Here is a 24,352-nt window from a genome sequence, read left to right as displayed (position 1 = left end):
AAGTAACTTTCCCCAACACTGTCTGATTATAAATAAATTATTGTATTTAGCAGTTGCTTCTACCTGTTGTGTGACACCACATTATAGTATGTTTTATTCTTGAAACAATAACAAAAAATATTGATGAATAGAATATGTCTTGATTATTAAAAACAGGTACTTTTTAGTACCCATTTTTGCTAACAGGATGGTAAATATTTTATTATTATTAGTGTGTGGCTCACATCACATCAGTCCAGTAGGTGTCAGTACCAGTGCTCTCTCTGCTCGCGGTGCCATGTCTCTGCTACAGCAGAGGAAGACTCGGCTTAGCGGCTAAAGAAGAAGAAGAGGAGCAAGAGCTGTGAGAAAGTCAAGAGAGACTCCGCGATCAGCGTGGCGGAGACCAGAGGAAGGAGAAGACCCGCTGCTGATCTCCCGTCCTCCGTCCATCAGACGCGGCCCGAGGGAAGCTGACGCGCCGCCAAGGACTCGCTGTCGTGTCGCCCGAGGATCGCCCGCGTCGCCCGCCACCGCACGATGGGGAACGCAGCGACCGCCAAGAAAGGCAATGAACTGGAGAGCGGTAAGAGGAGGAGCGCTTGGTTGCCCTGTCGTGCTTTATTAAGCCCTCGCTGTTCGGGGAATATCACTGTTTGTTTACCTTTGTAGCCTATGCTAATGCTAGTTAGCCGCTTAGCGAGTGCAGGACTGCGTTTCCAAAAGTGTCATCTCGAGGAAATCCGCGCTCATTCTGTCTTTATCATAACTAGCAATAATGTTTCTGTGTTTAAATCACGCTGGAGTGTTTGTTTGTCATCCAGAAACCACAAAGTGAGTCGAACTAGCTTGATCTGAGGCCTGAGGCTATCAGTGGCGGTCATTTTTCTACACCAATGGAAATGCTTATATAACGTTAACCTGTAACTTTAAAACGGAAAAGGGCTTTTTGTTTTCATAGCTTATGCAATGGAGTCAGAAGGTTAGAGGCCAATAAGCTGTTGCTAGTTAAGAGAGAGAGGCCCAGGCCTGTATCAGGAGGAAAACACTCGCCCAAACGCCGTTTCTTATCGTTCACACACGTTCACCAGATCTCGAGCTGACATTAGATAACGCGTATGAAAGTGAGCAGTTGATCTAGTTGTCCTGAACCGCGGGATGAATGAAATGAGCTCTGACTATCAGCTCGGGCCTGTGAACAGCAGAGACCGTCTCTAGTAAACAACAGCAAGCCATTTAGTTAATTAAACCCTGAGCTCATGATAAACTAACTATAACCAGCGGTTACTTGCGGCTAGACTTTTACTGTTCAAACTTTCACATAATCTTAACCTGAATACGACTAATAAACATGGTTATCTAAAACTAATACAACCGTGTAGAAAGCTGATGAATGGTTGCGAGTATGAGTCGATCTGTTTTTAATTGTCAAACGCCTCAGTCTCGTTGATGTTCGAGAGTAACACATATGAGGCAAAATTACTTCTGTGTGATTATAGTTAATTATTCACTGACATTCTTGTTTTTCCAAGCCCATATATGTATGTATATAGTTGTCAACATTTGAAGTGGACCATAACCTTTCATCAAAGTTATGAATTTCCAACAATGCTCGTTCATGTATTAGGACGACTTTGATAACCTCATGCTCCAAATTGGACCAAACGAACATGCCGTGGCCAATCACATGACTTGCGCCAGGTTCACACACATATCCCTGACTTCAGGGGGCCGCTGTCAGTGTGTTCATAAAAAGACCCCCAACCCCTTAATCTGTTCTTTCAGAGCAGTTTCACTGTCAACCAACAACAGTGAGGTAATGCAATTCAGCAAACTTTCAGTACTGCGATACAAAATTTAAACAATAGGACAAATTCAACAGAAATGAACTGAACTAGTGATGCACCGAAATAAAAATTCTGGGCCGAAACCGAAAATTTAGGATGCACTTGGCCGAAAACCGAAACTGAAGCCGAAAATGACTTCTTTTAAAAACTTGTACTATATATATATAGTACAAAACCTAAAACATTTTTAACAATAAGTATAAATAATAATACCAAATAATCTTATTATTCAAGTTTTATGTTCCATCAAATAAAATAGTTTTTTAACAGTTGTGCAAAAAAAAAAAAAAGATCCACAATTATCTGAATAACTGCACACAAAATCACAGAATGGCAGTGGGCATCTATTCTGCTGCTGCATGTAGACAATTTTTTACTTGCATTTTAAATTGTTGTGCAAAACAACAGCAATAGAACTTAATCCAAACTCAAACTGTAAACAAGATGTAAGCCTATGTAGCCTTAGGAAACACAGTTTGGCAGTGCTACGCAAATTTTAATGTAGCTGCTATACACAGAAAATTGGACTGCTGTTTATTTAAGCAAACGTGGCAGGTTTCTCTTTAAGAACAAAAGTCGCTCCACTTCTTGACAGGAAAGACGGTTCCTCTTCTCATTAAGAACATGAGATGCTGCACTGAAAGTCTCTCACTGTCTGTGCTGATGCTTGGGCCAGATAAACACCTGTGTGCAATCCGCGCAAGCAATGGAAAGCGGCCTTTGTTCGTGCGCCAGTAGTCGAGGGGATTGTCGCTTCTGGCAATGGGTAGTTCAGCTAGATGCGTCTCTATTTGTTGTGCGGCTGCGCTTGTTCCGACACCGCTACGAATCGGGGTGCTTTTAGAGCTGCACGATTATGACAAAAATCATAATTGCCGATTATTCCCTTGAAATTGTAATTGCGATTATTAATTACGATTATCACAATTTACATTGAATATATATAGGCATATTATAATACACGTTTACACAAAAATTGTTAACACACACAAGTACTGTTCCCCTTTACTTAACATACACATAAATTGTAAGAATGACTCATAGTAAAGACTAGATAAACATCAGGACTATGCTAAAGCAATTAAATAGCAGTCCCAAACTAGTTTTTGTTAATACAATGTTGATATGAGCCACCACAGTCATTTAATAATATAAAAAATAGCACAAAGTGAAAATAAAGTGGCATTTTTGAAAGAACAGTTACCATGGTAAATACACAATACTAACAAGAACTGTTAATGAAACAGCTCCTGGTGAATAGACTGAAAATCACACCTGCGTGCAATTCCTTCTCGGCTAACACGTGATTTATTGGTATTTTACTTTTATTTCGTGACTTACTAATTTACATTGTAACGACGTTGCATGCTCGTAGTTTCTTTTGCACTTTATACAGTGAAGCGATACACATCGCGCGCCGCCGCGTTTTGCGCGTGCAATTGAAGAGTGTGCGCTACGAGCACAGTATAACGGCTGACAGGACAGTAAAGTCCGTTTTTCTGAGGTGAAAGACTTTTTATTTCAGCGTACACTTACGTCACTGCCTGGTATGTCATATTGTGCTGGGTTTTCTGAAATAGTCGTGATTCGCCTCTCATAACATAATTATGCTCTAAACACACACACGCAGAGTGGACTTTCTTTTGTAATCGCGGCTTTGAACGATTACGTAATCGTAATCGCAATTAGAAATTCGATTGATTGTGCAGCCCTAGGTGCTTTCCTGTTAAATTTCGTCAAACATCTCAGAAACTGAGGGAGTGTACGCCCCCTCACTTGTACGTAACCGTTTCTCAGGCACCGTTTGCGGTGCGCTCCCCGTCGAGTCTCTTCCTTCACTTTAAAATACTTCCACACCGCTGACATGCTTAATCTTTAATAGGAAGACGCATGGTAACAGCTTGACCATGAGTGTAACCCAAGCGCTTGTGCACGGATGGGAGGGGCGGGTGACATTCATTTTTGGTTTACGTTTTTGGCTGTTTTTTTTATTTCCGGCGCAGCCCTAAACTGAACAATTTGGCCTACTACTAATAATAAACAGATATTTAATAAAATAATGAAATTAATAAAATGCATATTACACCGCATAGTCTTCACTGTGTGAATAAAATATACATTGATTCTTAAGGTCACGGTTCGATTCGATTCTCGATTTTTACTTCTTTTTTTTTTTCTAAGCACAGGTTGCTGTTGCTCCTAAAAAGCTGACATCAGTTCATCGCAATCTCACACATCTCTGTTATTATCAGTGAAGCTGACTGCACAATGAATCTTTCATAATATATAGCTACACTTTGTTTGTTATAATTAGAGGATTTGCCAGCATGGAAAATTCAGCACTGAACAAAAAGTCAGTTTTGAGCGGTGAGGAAAGTCTATCTTAAATGCTTCTGATTGGCCATTGCGTTCAAGAAATCAACACGCATGTCTGTGATTGGCTACATCGCTCAACGCTGCAAACATGTTATAAATAGAAACTCTGGCCTGTAAATCGTTTCTATTTTGTTTTAGTTGTTCTTGTTGCTTTTCTGCAACAGATAAATAAAAATGTATTAGTTTGTATATGTTTTATTTATAGATATTTCTAGTTTGCGGGAGTCCCGTGAATCTTTTTATTCTCCCGCACACACAGAGTGAGTGCATTACCGCCCGCGCTCGCACTCGGCCATCAAATCTAGTCCCGCGCCGCACTCTATTGCGCTGGGAGTGCACGTCTATAGATCAAGAGCCCGGCCCGAGGATAGTGACGGGAAATATCGCCTCGGGTCGGGCCAAGTTCGGGCTCGGGCATAGAATCTAAGTCAGAGGACTCACAGCCTCTCAACACGTGTGTTTTTTTCCCCCGCGCCGTGATGAGTCGTTCATGAACGATCCGTTCATTGCCTCTGTCACGCGACAAATAAACAAAAGACTCGGAAGGTCAAGCATTAATGTTCCCTGTAAATTATTTTTGACTGCATTATAATGATTTCTTAATTCAGAATGTGATCAAGATTGCGTAGGTGGATGTGTTCTGGGAATTTGCCTGTTAGAAGTATAACATTTAAAGCCCCTGAAATGAACAAAATGACTAGAAAAGTTAATTTTGATGAACGAGATCGAACAAGAGAGTCAGTAAAATGATCCGAACTTCCCATCACGGGTGTGACATCATCCGTGGCAGCATCAACGATTACATTTTTGAATTCGAAGTTCGAGATTGTGACTTAATTTCGGTGACACCCCTAATAAATGACACCCCTAATAAAATTGCTCAAGCAAGTGGCAAAACAAGTAAACCTTTGAGCCTACTTGTTAAAATCACAAACATTTTAAATTAAAACTAGGGCTGCCCGTCTAAAGATTTTTCTCGTCGACTAGTAGTCATATAAGCCATTAGTCGACTAATCACATGTTTTATATTAAGCTATTTAAATACACTGAGGAGAATACTAAACCAGAATGAGCGTTTAATATATAGCCTATTCTGCGCTCAAAGTTTGCCGCAAAAGAAATGATTATAAATGTTGCATAGCAAGGAGATATTTTAATTATTTTTTAATAAACTAGTGTTTTCTGAGTCAGTGTCGCTGCAAAGATGAAGTTGATGATGCTGGCTCTCCTATAGTGAACGCACAGAGAGAAATGCACATTTCATGCGGATTACATAATCAGAGAGTATTTGTTTTCGATTATAATTGGTTAGTTTAAAAGTAGACATGTCAATCTTTCTATAGATATATCTCTCATGTCTGTGAGTTTCGGTTCATTTTTGGTAAGCGCAAAAAGCGCATCCTGTTTGTTTTTGTTATTTTACAAAGGCACATGGTTTCTTATTATTGTGAGGTTACACAAATAAAAGTAGACCCTTTACAGTTTTTAATGATCTGTATTATCTTATCTGTATGACCATAAATTACTAAGTATTTTAGGTTGAAAAAATGCAAGTGATTGTGCCAGCGCCTCTATGTGCTGCAGTAAACACACTAATCTTCACCTTCCACACTCCACACAAACACTTGGATATCCATCTAATAATAGCACACATTTATCTAGGTTAATGTTAGAGCGAGCGGCCATGTAAATTTGATATTTGAATGTTTCGAATGATAAGCCATATTTGAGGTCGATGGAAGATAGGCGAATGTTTGTATTTCATGCTCAATATACTGTAATTACCATACCAAAAGTATGTTTGTGAACCTGGCGCTGTTTGTGAAGCTGTTTCATATCTACACTTGACAACTGCTGTCTCTGGGTCAGCGGATTCACAGATCTGAATTGGTGCTGGACGGTTTGACCAAAAATTTATATCACCTTTTTTTTCAAAATTATGCCGCTTTTCCGGTTTATGGCGTTTTTTTTTTTTTTCATGCATAATCAGGTGTTGAAAGCATTTTCTACTGGTTGAGAGAGGAATTACTGCAGTAAATTGACTTAGGATGGTCTATTTTACTGTCATTAGTGAATATTGTAGAATAGAATAGACCCCAGTATAACCTAAAATTGTTATTTCTTAACGTTCTTATAACATTCTTATAACCAGGAAATAACGTTAATACAACGTTTATATAACAGGAGAACTGTACGTTCTAATGACGTTTGAATGATGTTCTTATAACCAAGCAAGAACGTTAATACAACGTTTATATAACGGGAGAATTGAACGTTCTTATAACGTTTTGAATAAAGTTCTTATAACGTTAATAGAACGTCTAAAACACTGGACGTTTTGAATGTTCCTAGAACATTCAGAAATAAAGTTTTTATAACTTAATGAGAACGTTATGAAAACGTTCTTATAACCTACAATTGTTAGCTGGGGAAGAGGAGAGATTCGCAATTGCACTGAACACGTTTTAAGTGCAGGATTCTCTGAGCGAGCCCAGAGAAAATAGACCTATTCTAACAAGAGCAGCGTGTATCTGAGAGCGCGGCACATTATATTCCGCGCGCGAGCAGAGAGATTTGACATTTGACAGGAAAATAACGCCATAGTTCTGCAGCATCCGTCTTCCCTGTAACGTAACACCAGAGCACTGCTGTTTACCCTCGCCTCGCAGTCGCTGCTTAGAAGTGCAACATTATAAAGGGTCCGTCTGAAACAGTGTCGCGCAGCGTAACGTTCGTTCCGAACGTTGTGTAATTAAATACATCGGTATGGCGGTATATTAAAAATTAATATCATAGCAAAAATATACACCGGTTTTCGGTATGAACCGGTATACCACACAGCACTAATCTGAATGTTCGCTGTGATCGTACTAGTCAAAGGTTTAATAGACACTTAAACAGCCAAATCACTGTCATTTACAAATAAGATTGTGTTGATGTTTGAATCGAGATTGCCATATTTTTTTTTTAAGGGATAGTCCAAAAATTAAAATTGTCATTTACTCACACTCATGTCCTTTCAAACCCGTAAGACTTGCGTTCATCATCGGAACACAAATGAAGATCTTCCTTATGAAATCTGAGAGATTTCTGTTCCTCCATTGACAGCTACGCGACTGAAACTTTGTTGCGTCAAAAAGTTCATAGAGAGATTGTAAAACTAATTCATATGAATTGAGTGGTTTAGTCCAAGTATATAAAAATTAAGCTTCTTGAATTTTTCATACCAGTTTTTCTTTTTCTGGTGTATTGGCCCCTTTACTGGTATTATAATTGACCGTAATAAAAAGGCACGTCATGACCTCTTTAGAAAGCAGCAAAGTGAAGCACAGGAACATGTTCTGTGTGAATCGTCTCTCACTGTTTGCAGTGACATGGAGGCGAGTAATGTTACGTTTTTATTCTTCAGTTAGCTATTCCTTTAAAGGGTTAGTTTACCCAAAAATGAAAATTGTCAACATTCAATCACTTTCATGTCATTCAAAACCCAAAGAATTTTGTCAATCTTCGAAACTCAAATTCAGAGATATTTAATGAAACCTGAGAGATTTGTTTCTCCATTGAAAGTCCATGCAGTCAAAGCCTTCACACATTATAAAGTACAAGGAGACATTATATACATAAGCCATATGAATCTGACTGTTTAATCCAAGTCTTCTGAAAAATCAAGGTCACTTTACATGATGAACGATATAATTTAGGCTTTTATTCGCATATAAACATTGATTAGTGCACATACATAGAGCACGGCCTATGTAAACAGAAGCTCAACTGTGCGTGAGAACAAACCTCATTGGTTCTTGCAGAAGATCAAATCTTCTTGATTTAAACATCTGATATTAAAAACCAATTGTTGAGTCACTCTCAGTACTGTAATCTCAGTACTATTAGATTCTTCCTAGCCTAAGTACTCTTATCTGTGGTCACTGAGGTGAACGGCTAGACATCTTCAGAGGATGAGTAATTAGTTGATTTAAAAGGCTTGATACAATCAACTGCAATCAACACTGTTAGTTTAAGTGGCACACATGACCTGGATGCACTGCTCTGTGTGATGGACCTACATCTCCAAATGCAATCTGCACTTTACATTTGAAGTGCTCAAACCAGCATTTTTATTTCATGGAGAATATTCAGGTGTTTCTGCTTAAGTGCCGAGGGTTTTAACGATTTCGGTTATTTGGTCACACTTTGTTAGGTGGCCTTAAACCACTATTTACTTACTTTTGATACTGTATTACGTATCATGTACCTGTTGTCCATTGTAATTGAATTTAAAGTACTTGCGTTTCATTAACATTTGTAGTTTGTAGGGCTGCACGATATTGGAAAAAACTTACATCGCGATATTTAATTTTTCTGCGATTTATATAGGCCTATTGCGATATAAAAACAATTTTACCAGATGATTTGAATAGCTCTATTGGAAAAAAATTAATCGTTCTAGAATAAATGGAGTGAATCTGCATATAAAATTACAAGTATTGATAAATACAATAGAATAAAGATACAATTGAAATAAGCAGTGCTTTGCTTTTTTTTAGGTAAATCTAACATTCATGTACAGATATTGAATAATCAAATGCAAAATAAAATAACAGTTTTCACTGTATAAATGAAAAATAACTAATATTAATTAATGAATATAATTTATCATTGTTAAAGCTAAATGTCATTTTCTCTTTCTCTTTTGTAATTTGATCTCCATTGGTGACGCAAACAGCTGCAGGTATATTAGGCTGCTGTCACTTTAAGATGAATGCACAGACCTAATATAAATGACCCGCATTTGTTTTCTTTCTGTTTCCAACACATAACTGACTGTTTCTGAGGATACTCGCCGTGACAGGGAATTTGACTTCATTTTACGTTCACGTGTCTGTTTAAGCTCAAGAGAAAGAGAACTGAATTCTGCGTTCACATGCTGTCTGCGCGGCTCTGTGTGTGCGCACAGAAAACAGCGCGTGACCCCTCTTGCTCTTGATGCCTGACTTGACTTAAAAACGCATACAAAAACGATAAACTTTCACCCTATTATGGTTAAACTTTGCAATTAATCCGCTAATCGCATGCTTTCCGAATTGGGGAACAGCTGGCCCGTACTGATCAACCACGAGCCTTATACTTGACATCACGCATAGCAATATCGATGCTAAAACGATATATCGCGCAGCCCTAGTAGCTAGTTACACTGTTAACTTTAACCTTAACCGTGACCCAAACCCTAACACCTACTCTTCCTCCTAATCCTAACCATACCTCAATCTAATAAAGAATCATATAAAATGTGACTGGTAATTTTAATTGTAAAATCATTTCACGGATGGAACAGGTTAGCTGTCGGTTTATGCAGCAGTGGGGATTTTCAGTGACTCTTTCCGCAGGTTACATCGCTATGCTAGAGGGAGTCTTCTTTATGAGGGAGTCATTGAATCGTTTACTCAACAGATCTGTCCAAAAACACCGATTAATTTAGGAACAAAATACCACCTGTGTATTGCTCTGAAATGCAGAAAGGTCATGTTGTGCCTAAAATGTAACTTACTGAATATTAAGATCTTGTGGTAACACTTTATTTGACAGAGTCCTTGTTACACGTTACACGTACTTATTATAGTAATAACAGTAAATTATGCATAATTAGCCTAATTACATGCAACTCTCCCCACACCAAACCCCAATCCTAATAATAAAAATAATCTAAACTTTGAAAGTCCTCATAAGGCTATCATATGAATAGGTGCAATGTTAAAAAATCGTTGATGCTCATGTAAATGTATATAATTTAAGTAAATTTATGATTTCTAGATATTTCTAAAGCAGACTCGCTCCTTGCTCCGGTTTCATTGGCAATATTTATAAATCATGCACTTAATTTCATGTAATTCATTACAGATCAGTAGCTTGCTATTACATTTCCAGTTACCTCTGTTTATCATGTATATCATTAGTAGGTTGTTGGACCATCCTGGCACATCTCTAATTCTGTCAAATATCAGCTCAAAATCTGTTTTTCTGCACAACCTTAACATTTCCATAAATTCATCTTGGATCCCGAATCGTTCCAGTCTTTGTCTATATTAACCAGCTGTGTAAAATGGTTAGTTCCAGGCCATCACATACTTGTGGAGCAGGAACACACCATAAAAGGATGAGGCCGTGAGAAGAATCTCCTGCGCTTGTAAAAACCTTCAGACAGACACTAGCTGTTAGACACCCGAATGGGACAGTGCCCAAAACCATTCGTACACATTGCTCTTGACTGTTTCGCTAAACTCTTGTGAACTATGTCTAGCGTCCTCAGATTGTCTGTGATAAAGTGAAGAAGTGATAAACTTTTGCTTTGTCTAGTATCTTTTGTGACGTCTAATCCATGTCTTGCACCATCTAACTGATGTGATTGTTTGACAGAAATCTTTCTTTTGTATCTTTCTTTGTCTTTCTCTCCTTTTCTCTTTCTGATTCTTCATCATCCCATCCATGTGGGTCAATGTTCCTGAAAATCCATGGTGATCTGTAGAGACTTTTGGTATGATCACGATTACATTAGGTTACCGCAGTGACGGAAAAACATTTGCGTAAATTCTCCTGGCCGGTGTAAAAGAAAAGCCACAGTAAATGTAATGATTAGCTTTCTGATCATTTTTCCGTCACTGCGGTCAACTGAAGTCTGCTGTGTTGTTTTAGTTTTATGTCTTATACTGTTAATGTCCTGCTCCTGTGTTAATCAGTATCATAATATATGCATGCTTCACCAGAGCTACTGTTCACCACTGATGTCCATGGTTGCCTTGTGAGATTGCCTGATCTTCATGTCTAGAAATTATAAGTAGCTAGAAAAAGATTCCCTCGTTCACTTTTATCTTTAAATGTCGATTAGTTGAGTTAAGTTCCAGCTAGTTTGCTTGATTGGACTCTGAAATGGTTTTTGTTTTGTTTTTCCCTCCTTTCAGTTAAAGAGTTTCTAGCCAAAGCCAAAGAAGATTTCTTGAGAAAATGGGAATCACCACCACAGGTCAGTGTTTTTTTGAATTTTTTTGTGTCTAGAAAATGCAGTATTGTAGAAAAATGTCCTTAAAATGTGTTTTTTTTTGTCCCTAAAGAGCACAACTGGCTTAGATGACTTTGAAAGACTGAAGACACTGGGCACAGGGTCCTTCGGCAGAGTCATGTTGGTCAAACACAAGGCCTCAGATCAGTTCTACGCCATGAAGGTTCTGGACAAACAGAAGGTGTGTTGTAGTGCGCTGGTAACCCCTTGAAGCCGTGTTTTACAGTCAATATAGAGGGTTTTAGGCGTAGCTAACAATGCCCCTTAGCTGTTCTACATTCACTGTGGCTTCACAGGGCTTATTGCTTTATTAAACATAACGTAATGCGTTAACATGAATACTCGCCAAAACTGGCATTTTGGCATTATTCTGTGTGTATTTGACTCAGGGTTTCCGTTGTCCGGTAATTACCGGACATTGGCCGGGGAAAAAAATGAAATGTCCTACAAAATTAAATCTCTCCGGTCAAATTGTCCGATTAAAATTGCCTAATAATCCCGCCCCCCTAACACAATCAGAATTTGAGAATAAGCCTAAAATGTATAAAGCAAAAATACACCGACCTCTTGCTATGTTATAAAGGAACAGGCTCTAGCGTTTGAAAGTTATTAAACAACATCGCATGCTGCATTTCAAATAAAGCGCACGCCTAAAATGGCTGTGATATAGACCTAAACAACGAACGATAGAGTGAGACGTTTCAAATATGGCCAGGCCCAGGCAGACTAGCCTTAAAAGCTTTTTTCAGAGGGCAGACGCGACGGACGATGGCGAATCAGGAACGCCTGAAGCCTCGGATGTCCAGAGCCAGACAGCTCCACCACCACCGGACGTTCATGTTTTTTTCCGTCTATTTGAAAGTCAGGCTAGTGGCGGCTCGTCAATAGAGGGCGCTGGGGCGCCGCCGTCCCTGGTCGCTGCGTCCCTGGCGAATCAGAATTTGATACATGTTATTTTATCCAATCTGATTGGTTCTCGTCACCCATCATTCAACTTTACGCTCTTGGCCACTACTGCGAGTGCGCAGGCGACTTCGACAAAACCTTGCTAGGCTGATCACTTTCGTAGAGATAATGGCAGCAGTTAAACCAAATTCTGTCATCGATTTACAAAAAAAACCTTTCACAAGGCATTCGCTGGAAGAAAAAAAAAAGGATGAAGGATCTCGGACCGGACCAACCCGATTTACAAATCCGGCAGCATCCAGTGACGGAGGACGAGCTTCACCCGCGCTTGTTATGAGAAACGTGTCGGCACTGAAGTTTTGTGGACAATAACGGGGGTAAGAGACCTCAAACGGCTATCTGAAATTTATTTTCGCCCCACCCCCCCCCCCCAAGAATAATTATCACCAGATGCCACTGCAAACATGTTGCATTCTATACGACCTGATCATGTCATTTTTTGAGTTACATAGCCTGCCTCCAGTTTTCCTCAACTTGACTAATTAAGAGGCGATATTTGACCGGCATATCATCAAAATGTCCGTAAAACGAAACCTCTGCCGGTACTTCACTTTGCCAGGCACCATTTTGTTTTCTAGTGGAAACTCTGATTTGACTGTTCAAGTGCAATAAGCAGTGAAAAATGAACTCATTATAGAACTGAGAGGCGGCTTTATGTGCTGCACTTTGGTGTGAGCACAATATCTGCGGGAATGAGTAAAATTATACACAATACGCACAATCCCTCGCTGAAACTCAAGCCCTGTAACACCAACAATATTCACCCAGCACAAATGAAATGAGTGAGTGACGGGTTTGTGTGTCACTCGCTGTCGGGGAGATGAGAGCGAGAACGCGTAGCTGGTATCATGGATCTATTCTGCGGGATATGAGGACTGGAAGCGTTATTTTAGATATTTTAGTATCGATATGCATCATCATATTTTTGACAACACTGCATTGCACCTAGTTTATTATTTCAGATGCCTTTTTAAAAGACTGCAACTGAAAAATGTATATTATATAAAATTTAACCCACTGAAGTGTCTAGTAGGAGTGACTGTTACACGCCACCGCTGAAACACACACGCGTTTGGCAGAGGTTAATGTCAAGCCCTGGATCAATATGTAAGGGATTAGGGCTGCAACAACTAATCGATAAAATCGATTATAATCGATTATGAAAATCGTTGTCAACAAATGTCATTATCGATTAGTTGGTCTGCTTACGTCACGGGGAGCGTTTACTGGTACGCACACACACGCAAGGTCTCTCTCCCTCAGGCGCTCTGCCGAGCGCGCGCGCTACACGGTTTGGAGCAGTCTCTTCTGTCTCGCATGCGCGCTCTAGATTTCGGGAGTTTGAACTAATTCGCGGGCATCAGGGAGCCGCAATCAATATGCGGGAGACTCCCGGGACTTCCGGGATCTTGGGATGTCTGTATTTTGTCTCGAGCATCAGGTTGCGCAATCAGTTCGCTCGCAACGTAAGTGATGGATTAAAATAGCGCTACCGCAGAAATAGGTTAAATTAAAACGGTCTTTACAAAGCGAAGCATTAAATACAAAGGCAGTTAATAACAGCAGCAGTAAAATATTGTTTTTTAGTCACTGTACTCAGTGGTTTTCAGCGAATGCTTGTGCACTAATGCATAATTTCTCCTGTCCTTTACTCAAGCCTGTTAGCTTGCTGGGTAACGTTACCTCCATTCCGTTCTCTTTTTATAGCATTTGTCTACTAAGTTTTAATTGTTTTTCAAACGCGATCTACTGCGGCTCTACGTTCACACAATTGTTTTCAGTCTTTCTATATTTATTTAATCAATTTATCCTTATATTATTCTTTTATATATTATATATAATATATATTATATTCTTTATCCTTATATTCCTTATATATAATTAATTTTAAATAAAAATTAAATGAATTATATATTTTAGATGTTTTTAGTTTGTTTTTAGTTCAGATATTCACATCTGAACAACATGTCTGTGTAAATTTGTTTTAACAAAAATTGTTAAAACATAATATGTTGGATATCATTTTTTTAACAATAATCATGTTTGTCAACTTGCCATCAGCAATTATCATTAAAAACAATGCAAATATTGATATTAGTAAAACTCAATGTGTGGCTTTTGCACTTTTTAAAGTACACTTTTACACATAAATACCCTGATTTACGGTTTTATTTAGTTATAATAAAAAAAATCTAATTTAATTTCTATCCGATTAATCGATTAATCGAAAAAATAATCGTCCGATTAATCGATTATCAAAATAATCGTTAGTTGCAGCCCTATAAGGGATAATAAACCGCTAGGGTAAAACTGTGATTCAACAGATTGAAATTCAGCCGATAAGAATTGAGAGCCTGCTGTAAATAAATACAGCATGTATGATGATCTGCTCAATAATTCTTGTTTATGTATTTTTTGCTAGGTGGTGAAGTTGAAACAAGTGGAGCATACGCTAAATGAGAAGAGAATATTACAAGCCGTATCGTTCCCGTTCCTCGTCAGATTGGAATATGCCTTCAAGGTACCTTACATAACCTTCATCAGCTGTGTGTAGCGATCAACAGATCGGTGTCCGTTCAGCACACAGTGTTTGGCCCTTTCGTTGGCCAGGAAAGGACAAATGGGTAACGCTTTACAGGAAGGTTTCATTAGTTAACATGAGCAACACTTCTACAGCATTTATCCATCTAAGATGGTTCATGTCAATGTTTACTCATACATTAATGTTCATGAACAAACCATGAACAACTATTTTATATTAACATACATTGACAGATTAATAAATACTGTAAATTTATCACTCCTTGTTAGTTCCTGTTAGTTAATGCATTAACTAATGTTAACAAGTTAGACCTGATTGTAAAGTGTGAGTATCTCCTGGTGCTGTTTTCATAATCTACACTGAACTTACAGAAAATCTCTCCAACATCCTATAGCTTTTATTTTGTGACTTATTTTAAGTGTTCATTTAATTTTGATCTATGGTGTACATATATTTTAATATCTTTTCTGGAAATTTTCTTTATTTTTAAGTAAAAAAAAACAAATGTAAGCAACCGTGTTTACGTATAGAAATTAGAGATTGTTCTGTCTTGTTAGAAAAACATCAACAACAATCTGAATATTGCTTCAAAACCAGTAAACAGACATTAACGAGGAACTAAAATACATCGCAAGCAATTATTTATTACCATTAATGTCAGCCGAGGCAGCAGCAGGTCTGACAGACTAATGCACAGATTATATATTTATCCGTTTACAATCCCTTCTAGCATATTGACTGCTTACATTAATTTTTCAGCATAAAAGCATTTTGAGTTGCACACGTTTTTAAGCCTCAGAGAATTGACTTTTTGTCCCACCACTGAATTGTAAACGGAATAACAAGTTAGCCACGAGTTACATTTTTTATTATTTTACTTCGATAGTAATTTAAACATAGCCTTTGTTTAAAAAAAAAAAGATAAACCAAAACATAAACTGTTGCAAAAATTGAATGAGAAACATTATTGTGTAATAGTCGAGTTGTATTTCCAGAAGTGTGGTTTACTACACTTTCTTGTGTGTCCCTCAATCTTCATGTGGGCTTTATTCTCATAGGACAACTCTAATTTGTATATGGTGATGGAGTATGTACCAGGAGGAGAGATGTTCTCGCATCTCAGAAGAATCGGCAGGTTCAGGTGAGTGAAGGTTTACTCGTTTCTGCCAGCGGTTGAAGTTAAACTCCAGCTCAGGTTTATGCAAACGATGCCGTGTTAAATGGAATTATTGCATATTATTGTCATCAAAAAAGTGTTACTTGGATAATGGTGCAGAAGAATTACTAGTTTGAGTTATTTAATTGTTTCAAGTGCTTAATGTGCTTGAAGTTTTGTTATACTCTCTGTAAATGTCCTTTTTTACAAAATGTCTCATCCTGACAGCACTCAATTCACCAATGAGCTCAAGTGTGTGCATGCATGTCAAACTAATGCTTGAATTTAGGTTTAAAAGTGTTTTTCATTGAAAACCTTTGAAGTAATGCTATGCTGTATGGCATTGTAACATGTTTTGGGATATGTCATTTGTAAGATAGTGTTACTATATTCAGCAGTGTTCGTAATAATAACAAATTATAAAAAATAAAAACAAATTCAGTAGTCATTCCCAATACCAGTTAAATGTAATGATTCTCATGAGAAACTTTGCGTTCGCTCGCAGAACATTTGCAAACGCAAATGGATTTTTTTCCTTCAGTCTCATTTTTCGCCACCTCCATGTCCCTTTAAGGGCTCCGTAATGTTCATATCAAAGGTAAAAACAATGATTTGCGATTGCTATTGGACACTCTTATTTCCCTGTGTAACTATTTAAATTATGCCAAGACTTGATTTTTTGCGCCAGGATTTGTGTGTCTTATGTCTTGCTGTCTAACTCTCGGATGTGATTTGTCTGATCGACAGTGAACCACACGCACGGTTTTATGCTGCACAGATTGTCCTGACCTTCGAGTACCTCCACTCACTAGACCTCATCTACAGAGACCTGAAACCTGAAAACCTCCTCATCGACCAGCAGGGATATATACAGGTAACCCTTTAGACATCTGTTCACAATAACATGACCTGATCCTGATTTAACTCACAATCTGACTAATATAGTGCACAGACAGTTGTAGTTTCACATTTATATCGAACACACTGAGTCATTCACAGTGGCAAAAGTAAGTGAACCCTTGAATAGTAATTAATAGGTCCTCCTTTAGCAGCAAAACTTCCTCCAAGGGTTTCTTGCAGCTGCTTGTAAGACTTTTGACCAATTTTGGACCAACCCTCCACACAAATCTGAGTTTATCGATATTTCTGTTTATCAATGTTTCAGCCTATATTTCATGATCTGAAATATAAGGAGAACATGTGTGTTCTTTTTTGTTGGTTTACTTTGCGTCATTGACTGTTGCATCATCCAGCGTCTCTAAAGCTTGACATTATGAACTTTCATCCTCATATTCTCCTGTAAAATATCCTTATACACTTAATGAATCCACCAGGTTTCTCAGTTGAGAAGAGGTTTTGGTGTTGATGTGCAGTGCCCTTTTCCTCTAAACTAAGCATTGTGTATGTTTGTATGTCCGTCGGTGAGAGCAAGAACTCTGATTGGCTGTTCAGCGTATCGAACGAGTCAGTGCAAGAGAATAAAAATGAAATGAGCCGTTTTCATTAACTTCAAATTGCGCAGGTGATCGTGATCCGTACGGACCGGCTGCCCCACGGTTCGGCGCTCATGTGATTTGGGGATAAACCGCCAAGTTTAACCATCATAGAGTGAAAGTTTATTCTTTTGTCTTGTGAATTTACACATTCAAACAGTTTTAAACGCGGAAGAAGAGGTAAAAATCGGGAGTCAGAGAGAGAGGCACGCTTCAGACAGCGCTCGAACACCGAATTGATTTCTCTATCGCGTTTCCTTGCCCTTGAACGGACACACAAACACAGAATGTGTCTAAGTACCCGTCTCGGCTAGTATTCTCTCCGTTATGTCAGAAGTGAACAGTTGAGAAAGAAACCGCATGTTTGTCAGTTTATTCGGTCTTAAAGTGACAGCAGCCTAATAATCCTACTGTTGTCTGTGTTATTACTGTTAATAAAACAGCTTTAACAAAGATGAAACTAGATTTAATTTCTAGTGAACAAAAGTATTATTTTACATTTAAGGCTAATTATTAATTTCTTTCCCTGTATACTACTGTTAGACTTTGTAACCTTTTGTTATTTAGTATTCATCCTTGCTTGTAATTTGTGTATTTGTTCTTATTTTATCAGTTCTTATTATATTTAATACAGTCAAACCAAAAATTATTCAGACACCAGATGTCATTTTTGACTTTTTTACTAGTGTGTGCAGGACACTAGTGAGTAAGTGAAGTGAGCAAAATAAAGTAGTGGCATATTATACCTAAAAATTTGTCATACAGTGACTACCAATAACATTTATTACAATTTGGGACCAAAAATGATTCGGACACTTTGAGCTGATCATGTTTTTCTTCAGTGTTTTTCTTTAATTGCTAATGCACCTTTTTCCAGCACAGACTGAACAACATGAAGCATTGCTTGGTGATTGGTTGAGCTAAACTGGTATTATCTAATTGTGTAGTTAAATTTAACAGCTGACAGATATTCAACATAATTCATGTGTGAGAGTCTAACAGAAGGACGGACAAAACCAGTGAAATATCAACTGATTTAATAACTCTGAGTTCTTGTCATATTTTATTACCATTTTCTAAACTATAGCGGATAAACTGTGATAATGTGAGAAATGTTGAAGGCGTCTGAATAAAGTTTGGTTTGACTGTATATAAAAAATTAAACAAGAACCTGACTTCATCCAATATTTAGATTTTTGTTTTCGAAATGTATGCAAATTAGTGCATATTTAATTAGCTAACGCCACATTTTCATATTTAAACAACAGTTCAGAAAACTTGTAATGCAACATTTTTTTTTGCATTTATTAATGTAATCAATCAACTGGTGAAGTATGGTGATATCTCTTAGCTATTATTATTTTTTTACCCTATTCACCTGGAGTATCTTGCCTTAAATGCACTCAACTGTTGTTTCCCGCACAGGTAACAGACTTCGGATTTGCAAAAAGAGTAAAAGGCAGAACCTGGACATTATGTGGGACTCCAGAGTACCTGGCGCCAGAGATCATCCTCAGCAAGGTCTTCCTCCACACTTTTCTGAGTCACTACACACATGTATGACAGTACACAGGGCAAATCACTGATGTGTTGTTCAAATGTAGGGTTACAACAAGGCTGTGGACTGGTGGGCTCTCGGTGTTCTCATATATGAAATGGCGGCTGGATATCCCCCGTTTTTTGCAGACCAACCCATTCAGATCTATGAGAAGATCGTGTCTGGAAAGGTATAGTCAGGGTCATGATGTGCACAGCTGAGAGATGGGATGATGGCCAGTGGGAATGACATCTTGAGCATGTTTTGTAGGTCCGGTTCCCCTCGCACTTCAGCTCGGATCTGAAGGATCTGCTGAGGAATCTGCTGCAGGTGGACCTCACCAAACGCTTCGGGAACCTGAGGAACGGGGTCAATGACATCAAGAACCACAAGTGGTTTGCCACAACGGATTGGATAGCCATCTATGAGAGAAAGGTATGATGCTCAGTCTTCAGTTGTGTCGTTGAGCCTTGGTTTAAACCTCCTCCATATTGAGGGTTGTGGGTTTTCTGTTGTTGTTGTTCATTTCATTTCCGATGCTGCTTTAGAAAGCATCTTCCTGTTTAGACCAGAGACTCTACCAGTCTGAAGTTTAGATGTTTTAATGTTTTTGAAAGAAGTCTCTTCTGCTCAATAAGGCTGCATTTATGTGATCAAAGATACAGTAACATGTGACCCTGGACCACAAAACCTGTCAAAAGTCGCACGGGTATATTTGTGGCAATAGTCGATTTTTCTTTTATGCCAAAAATCATCAGGATATTAAGTAAAGATCATGTTTCATGAAGATATTTAGTACATTTTCTTCTGTAAATATAGAAAAAACATATTCTTGTGGGTGAATGCTGCACAAGCACCAACATAATAGACAACTTTAAAAGCGATTTTCTCAATGTTTCGATATGATTTTTTGCACCTTCAGATTTCAGATGTTCAAATATTGTCACATCCTAACAAACCATACATCGATGGAAGATTATTTATTCAGATGGTGTATAAATCTCAATTTCAAAAAATTAACCCTTTTGACTGGTTTTGTGGTCCAGGGTGAAATATTATTAAAATTTAAAATAACTGTTTTCTATGTGAATATACTGTAAAGTGTAATTTATTCCTGTGATCAAAGCTGAATTTCCAGCATCATTACTCCAGTCTTCAGTGTCACATGATAAATGATTATTGGTGATCGATTATTTAATAACGGTTGTTCTTAATAATAGTTGGGTGTTGGAAACCGTTGTGCTGCTTCATATTTTTGTGGAAACTGGTTAATTTATTCAGGATTCTTTTAATAAAAAGTTCAAAAGAACAGCATTTATTTGAAGTGTCTTTTAATGTCACTTTAGATCAGTTAAATGCATTCTTGTTGAATACAAGTATTAATTTCTTCTTTTTTTTTTAAATGTCTTTCCCCGGATTATTTCATTAAAAATCGGCGTTCTGATCATGTTAAACTGATTTCTGAAGGATCATGTGACACGGAAGACTGGAGTAATGATGCTGAAAATTCAGCTTTGATCACAGGAATAAATTACACTTTACTATATATTCACATAGAAAACAGATGATTTACATCGAAATAATTTTTCACAATATTACAGTTTTTATTGTATTTTTGATTTTTTTTAAAATGCAGCCTCGGTGAACAAAAGAGACTTCTTTCACAAACACAATTTATTATTAATACATTTATTATTTATTAACTATTCCAAACATTTGACTGGTAGTGTATAGTAAGAGAACTAAAATTGTCACTATATTGTTGATATATGTATATATCAGTATAGTAGGAGTGATCAGGCGTGACGACACACTTCTGATGACGAGTTTGTCCACCAGGTGGAGGCGCCGTTCATACCAAAGTGCAGAGGTCCCGGAGACACCAGCAACTTCGACGACTACGAAGAGGAAGACATCCGTGTGTCTCTCACAGAAAAATGTGCAAAGGAATTCTCAGAGTTTTAATTATGGACACATCAAAGCTAGACATGCGCATATATACATATACTTCTCTATATATGTGTATATATGTGTGTGTGTGCGTCACACGGCACGTCAAATAAGGGTATCTTTGCACTCTAAAGACATGGGATGAGCAGAGAGCACATCACCCTTCCTTCATTCCTTCATCCATCCATCCATCATCCGGCTTTAGAGAGGTCAGAGGTCACCAGGGTCACATGCTCTTAATCGTCATACACTGGCACATCTCTCACTCCTGTAATTCACTCGTCCCACTCCTCTGTTAAACTCAGTTGTTCGGCATTATGAAAGATGTTTTAGTACGATAATTAAAATACGGACGTGTGAGGGGAAAAAACACACAAACTCAAAGGCCAATTCAGCATTGTTACTCTTTATTTGATCACAGCAGCGTCTCTCAGTGTTGTGATTGACAGGTAGGCGTTGCCTATTGGCATTTTAGTGTTACACGTCGTTTTTATTTTATTTTTACCTTAGACCAAAACAACTGACAACTTTCTTTTGTTTTGTTTGTTTGTTACATGTGCAAATCTGTTGACTTGAGTGTTTTCTCTTTCATTTGAACCACTGTGTGTTGAAAGCATGACCAAAAGCATCATGTTGTGAATGGCAGTGGAGGAGATCCCGATATTACAGATGTTACAGTGATCTTTATCACGACGTTACAGTGAAGCTCCCGTCTCATGCATATACTGACAGATGTTGTTAGCAATATGAAATATATCTTATTTTACCACTTCATTATGCAAAGGTTTTATTCTTAAGTGTAAGATAGAACCGGTTCACTTTGATCATTTTAACCGTGCTGTTTATTATCTGATATTTAAAACTAAGAAAAACAGCGAGTGTATTGGTCCGATGTGCTGTGGGATCAGGATCAGGAACGAGCAGCTTCAGTCCTGCAGAGGTAAAGGATTCGTTCACTAAAGGATCATTTCCTGATCATTTACTTTCCTCCACGATATCCATGTCTTTCTTCAGTCGAAAACAATTAAAGGTTTTTGAGGAAAACATCTCCATATAGTGACTTCAGTGGGGTCCAACGACTAAGTCAAATGCAATCTACAAAAAATAAAATAAAAGGTAAAACAATGATGTTGCAGGATTTTGAAGTTGGAGAAAATGAGATGTTCTTTCGCCCTTTTTGAACTGAAATTCGTAATGCGTGTAGACGTGGAAGAGGAGCATTTGTGGTTAAAAGTATATAAATGTTTATGTTTTTTATAAAATGTCCGCTGGTTTGTCTAGATCAGACTCTTATTCCTCGGCTGGATCGTGTCGAGACTTTGAAGCTGCACTGAAACTCACATTTAGACCTTCGACCTGTTGGACTCCATTGAAGTCACTATATGGAGAAAATCCTGGTGTGTTTTCCTCAAAAAACTTTAATTCTTTTCAACTGAAGAAAGAAAGACATGAAATCTTGGATGACGTGGGTGTAAGTTTTAATTCTGAAGTGAACAAATCCTTTAACTCGAACCCTGATGACGACTCTCCTTCCTGTAGCTTTCTAGTAATCCTGAAGTGTGTGTGTGTGTGTGTGTGTGTGTGTGTGTGTGTGTGTGTGTGTGTGTGTGTGTGTGTGTGTGTGTGTGTGTGTGTGTGTGTGTGTGTGTGTGTGTGTGTGTGTGTGTGTGTGTGTGTGATCCTCCAGGACTGGAGCTGCTCATCCCTGGATATGATCATCACAGCGATGCACTTATCAGTTACTTAAGTTCACGTTTTTGTCACTGTTTTTAATTTAATGTTGAAGCTGTTTTGCAAAGTTCTCTCTTAACTGAAAACTGTAAAACTGCCAAAACTCCATGTTTTTTCTTTCCATTGTTGCTGTTAAACGTCTGTCGTTCTTTTGTTTTTTTTCTTTGACCGAATGTAGTGTTGAACTTCTAGGTGTGCATATTGTTTGAATTTTGAGGTACATTCTCACAGACATATACTAAGAAACTGAATATGTTACAAAGCAAGAGAAAAACCGAGGTTAGCAAGCCTCTTCTTTGTATCACATATAATCAAGATATTGTTCAGCTCATACTGCGTATATGCATTATTTCTAATAAATGTTTTTATTTATACACATATTAGAGAGATGCTAATAAATTTTATTTTTAAGATTGGTGGTTCTTTTCAATGTGTGCACATGATCTGTTGCTTTTACATCATTTAGGGATTTTTTTTCCCTTTAAAAATCACCATTTTAAACATTGTCACGCAGGCTACTGTTAGTAAATAGCATTGTACCGTCTCAAGCTAGATTACATTTGAATACATGTTGGCATATAACTGTCAAAAATGGTTAAAACTCTGGGTTTCTAACGCTGAGTTAGTAGTTGTTTCAAGATTCAATATGCATTGTTGGGTGCTTGTATTGCAATTTTCAGATTTTGTATATTTTCTTTTTAAAAGTATTTGAGAATTGGGGAAATAATATTTTTTATATAAGATTTACATTTAAGCACATTTAGAAAACGCTTTTGTCCAAAGCGACTTACAAATGAGAACAATAAAAGCAATCAAATTAACAAAAGAGAAAAATGTAAGTGCTGTGACGAGTCTCAGTGACTCTAGCGCGTACATGTAACAAGGTTTTGTTTTGTTTTTATAGAAAAACAGATGGATTAGTAAGTGTTAATTAACGGGTGAAGTGTTTACAGAAGAGATGCGACTTCATCAGTTTCTCTAAGATGGCTGAAGACGATGTTGTGCCTCTATGAGATGGTGACCACAAGGTGGCGCTCTCCCCCCACAGGCTTGAACTTGAAGCCAGTGAAATCGCCGGGTTTAAACCCCAGTTGTGCAGGCGGGGCATGTTGTCACACTGTGTTACAATGAGCCCCTATTAGAAATATGATATTCTATTCTATACTTTTATGAATTCTATTGAGAAACCATGAGAAAAAGGTGAATACATACTGAGAGTCAATGTTTAGAAATTATTAATTATTATTATTATGTTTCGAACTATGCTGTAGGTAGCTGTGTTTTGTGGTGTGTTTATAAGTTTATTTTTAAGTATTGAAAAATGCTATTATCTTATATGAAAATTTTCATAATTGTATTTTATTGACAAAATAGTTTAGTTTTTATTAGATCAGATAACATTTTAATCTGTCATGGTCATGTTATAGTGTACCTCACCTAAGGGGCATGTTGTCACATTTCACTTCCATTCTTTCAGGGTAAATCAAGAAAAAAGTATACGGTGTATTAAAGGGTTAGTTCACCCAAAAATGAAAATTAAGTCATTAATTACTCACCCCCATGCTGTACCAACCCCGTAAGACCTTCATTCATCTTCGGAACACAAATTAAGATATTTTTGATTAAATCTGAGAGGTGGATCACTGCTACATAGGCTGCCTAAGGGAATGAAACTTGACGGCCCAGAAAGTCATTGAAGAAAATGTTTAAATATTCCATGTGCC

General features: G+C 37.7%; 1 protein-coding gene across 1 annotated transcript; it reads left to right on the top strand.

The window, feature by feature from the left end:
* The first annotated feature begins 227 nt into the window (after positions 1–227).
* prkacbb (protein kinase, cAMP-dependent, catalytic, beta b) lies at positions 228–23,039 on the top strand. Its single transcript, XM_077242095.1, has 10 exons — positions 228–565; positions 11,156–11,217; positions 11,306–11,434; positions 14,642–14,740; positions 15,820–15,902; positions 16,665–16,791; positions 18,836–18,931; positions 19,015–19,137; positions 19,218–19,382; positions 20,787–23,039. The coding sequence occupies exons 1-10, from the start codon at positions 520–522 to the stop codon at positions 20,910–20,912; spliced, it is 1,056 nt and encodes a 351-aa protein (XP_077098210.1). The 5' UTR covers positions 228–519; the 3' UTR covers positions 20,913–23,039.
* Positions 23,040–24,352: the final 1,313 nt, after the last annotated feature.

This window comes from Siphateles boraxobius, unplaced genomic scaffold (genome assembly GCF_051911475.1).
Source record: "Siphateles boraxobius isolate OS27281-9 unplaced genomic scaffold, OSU_SipBor_1 25, whole genome shotgun sequence".
NCBI lineage: Eukaryota > Metazoa > Chordata > Actinopteri > Cypriniformes > Leuciscidae > Siphateles > Siphateles boraxobius.
Note: the sequence above shows the minus strand (reverse complement) of the source record. Positions and strands in the feature narration are given on the sequence as shown.

Excerpts from the sequence above, each read along its gene's own strand:
- prkacbb (XM_077242095.1), top strand. The coding sequence starts at position 520 with ATGGGGAACGCAGCGACCGCCAAGAAAGGCAATGAACTGGAGAGCG. Across the intron at positions 14,741-15,819 it reads GATTGGAATATGCCTTCAAG|GACAACTCTAATTTGTATAT; the intron begins GTACCTTACATA and ends TTATTCTCATAG. Across the intron at positions 19,138-19,217 it reads AGAAGATCGTGTCTGGAAAG|GTCCGGTTCCCCTCGCACTT; the intron begins GTATAGTCAGGG and ends CATGTTTTGTAG.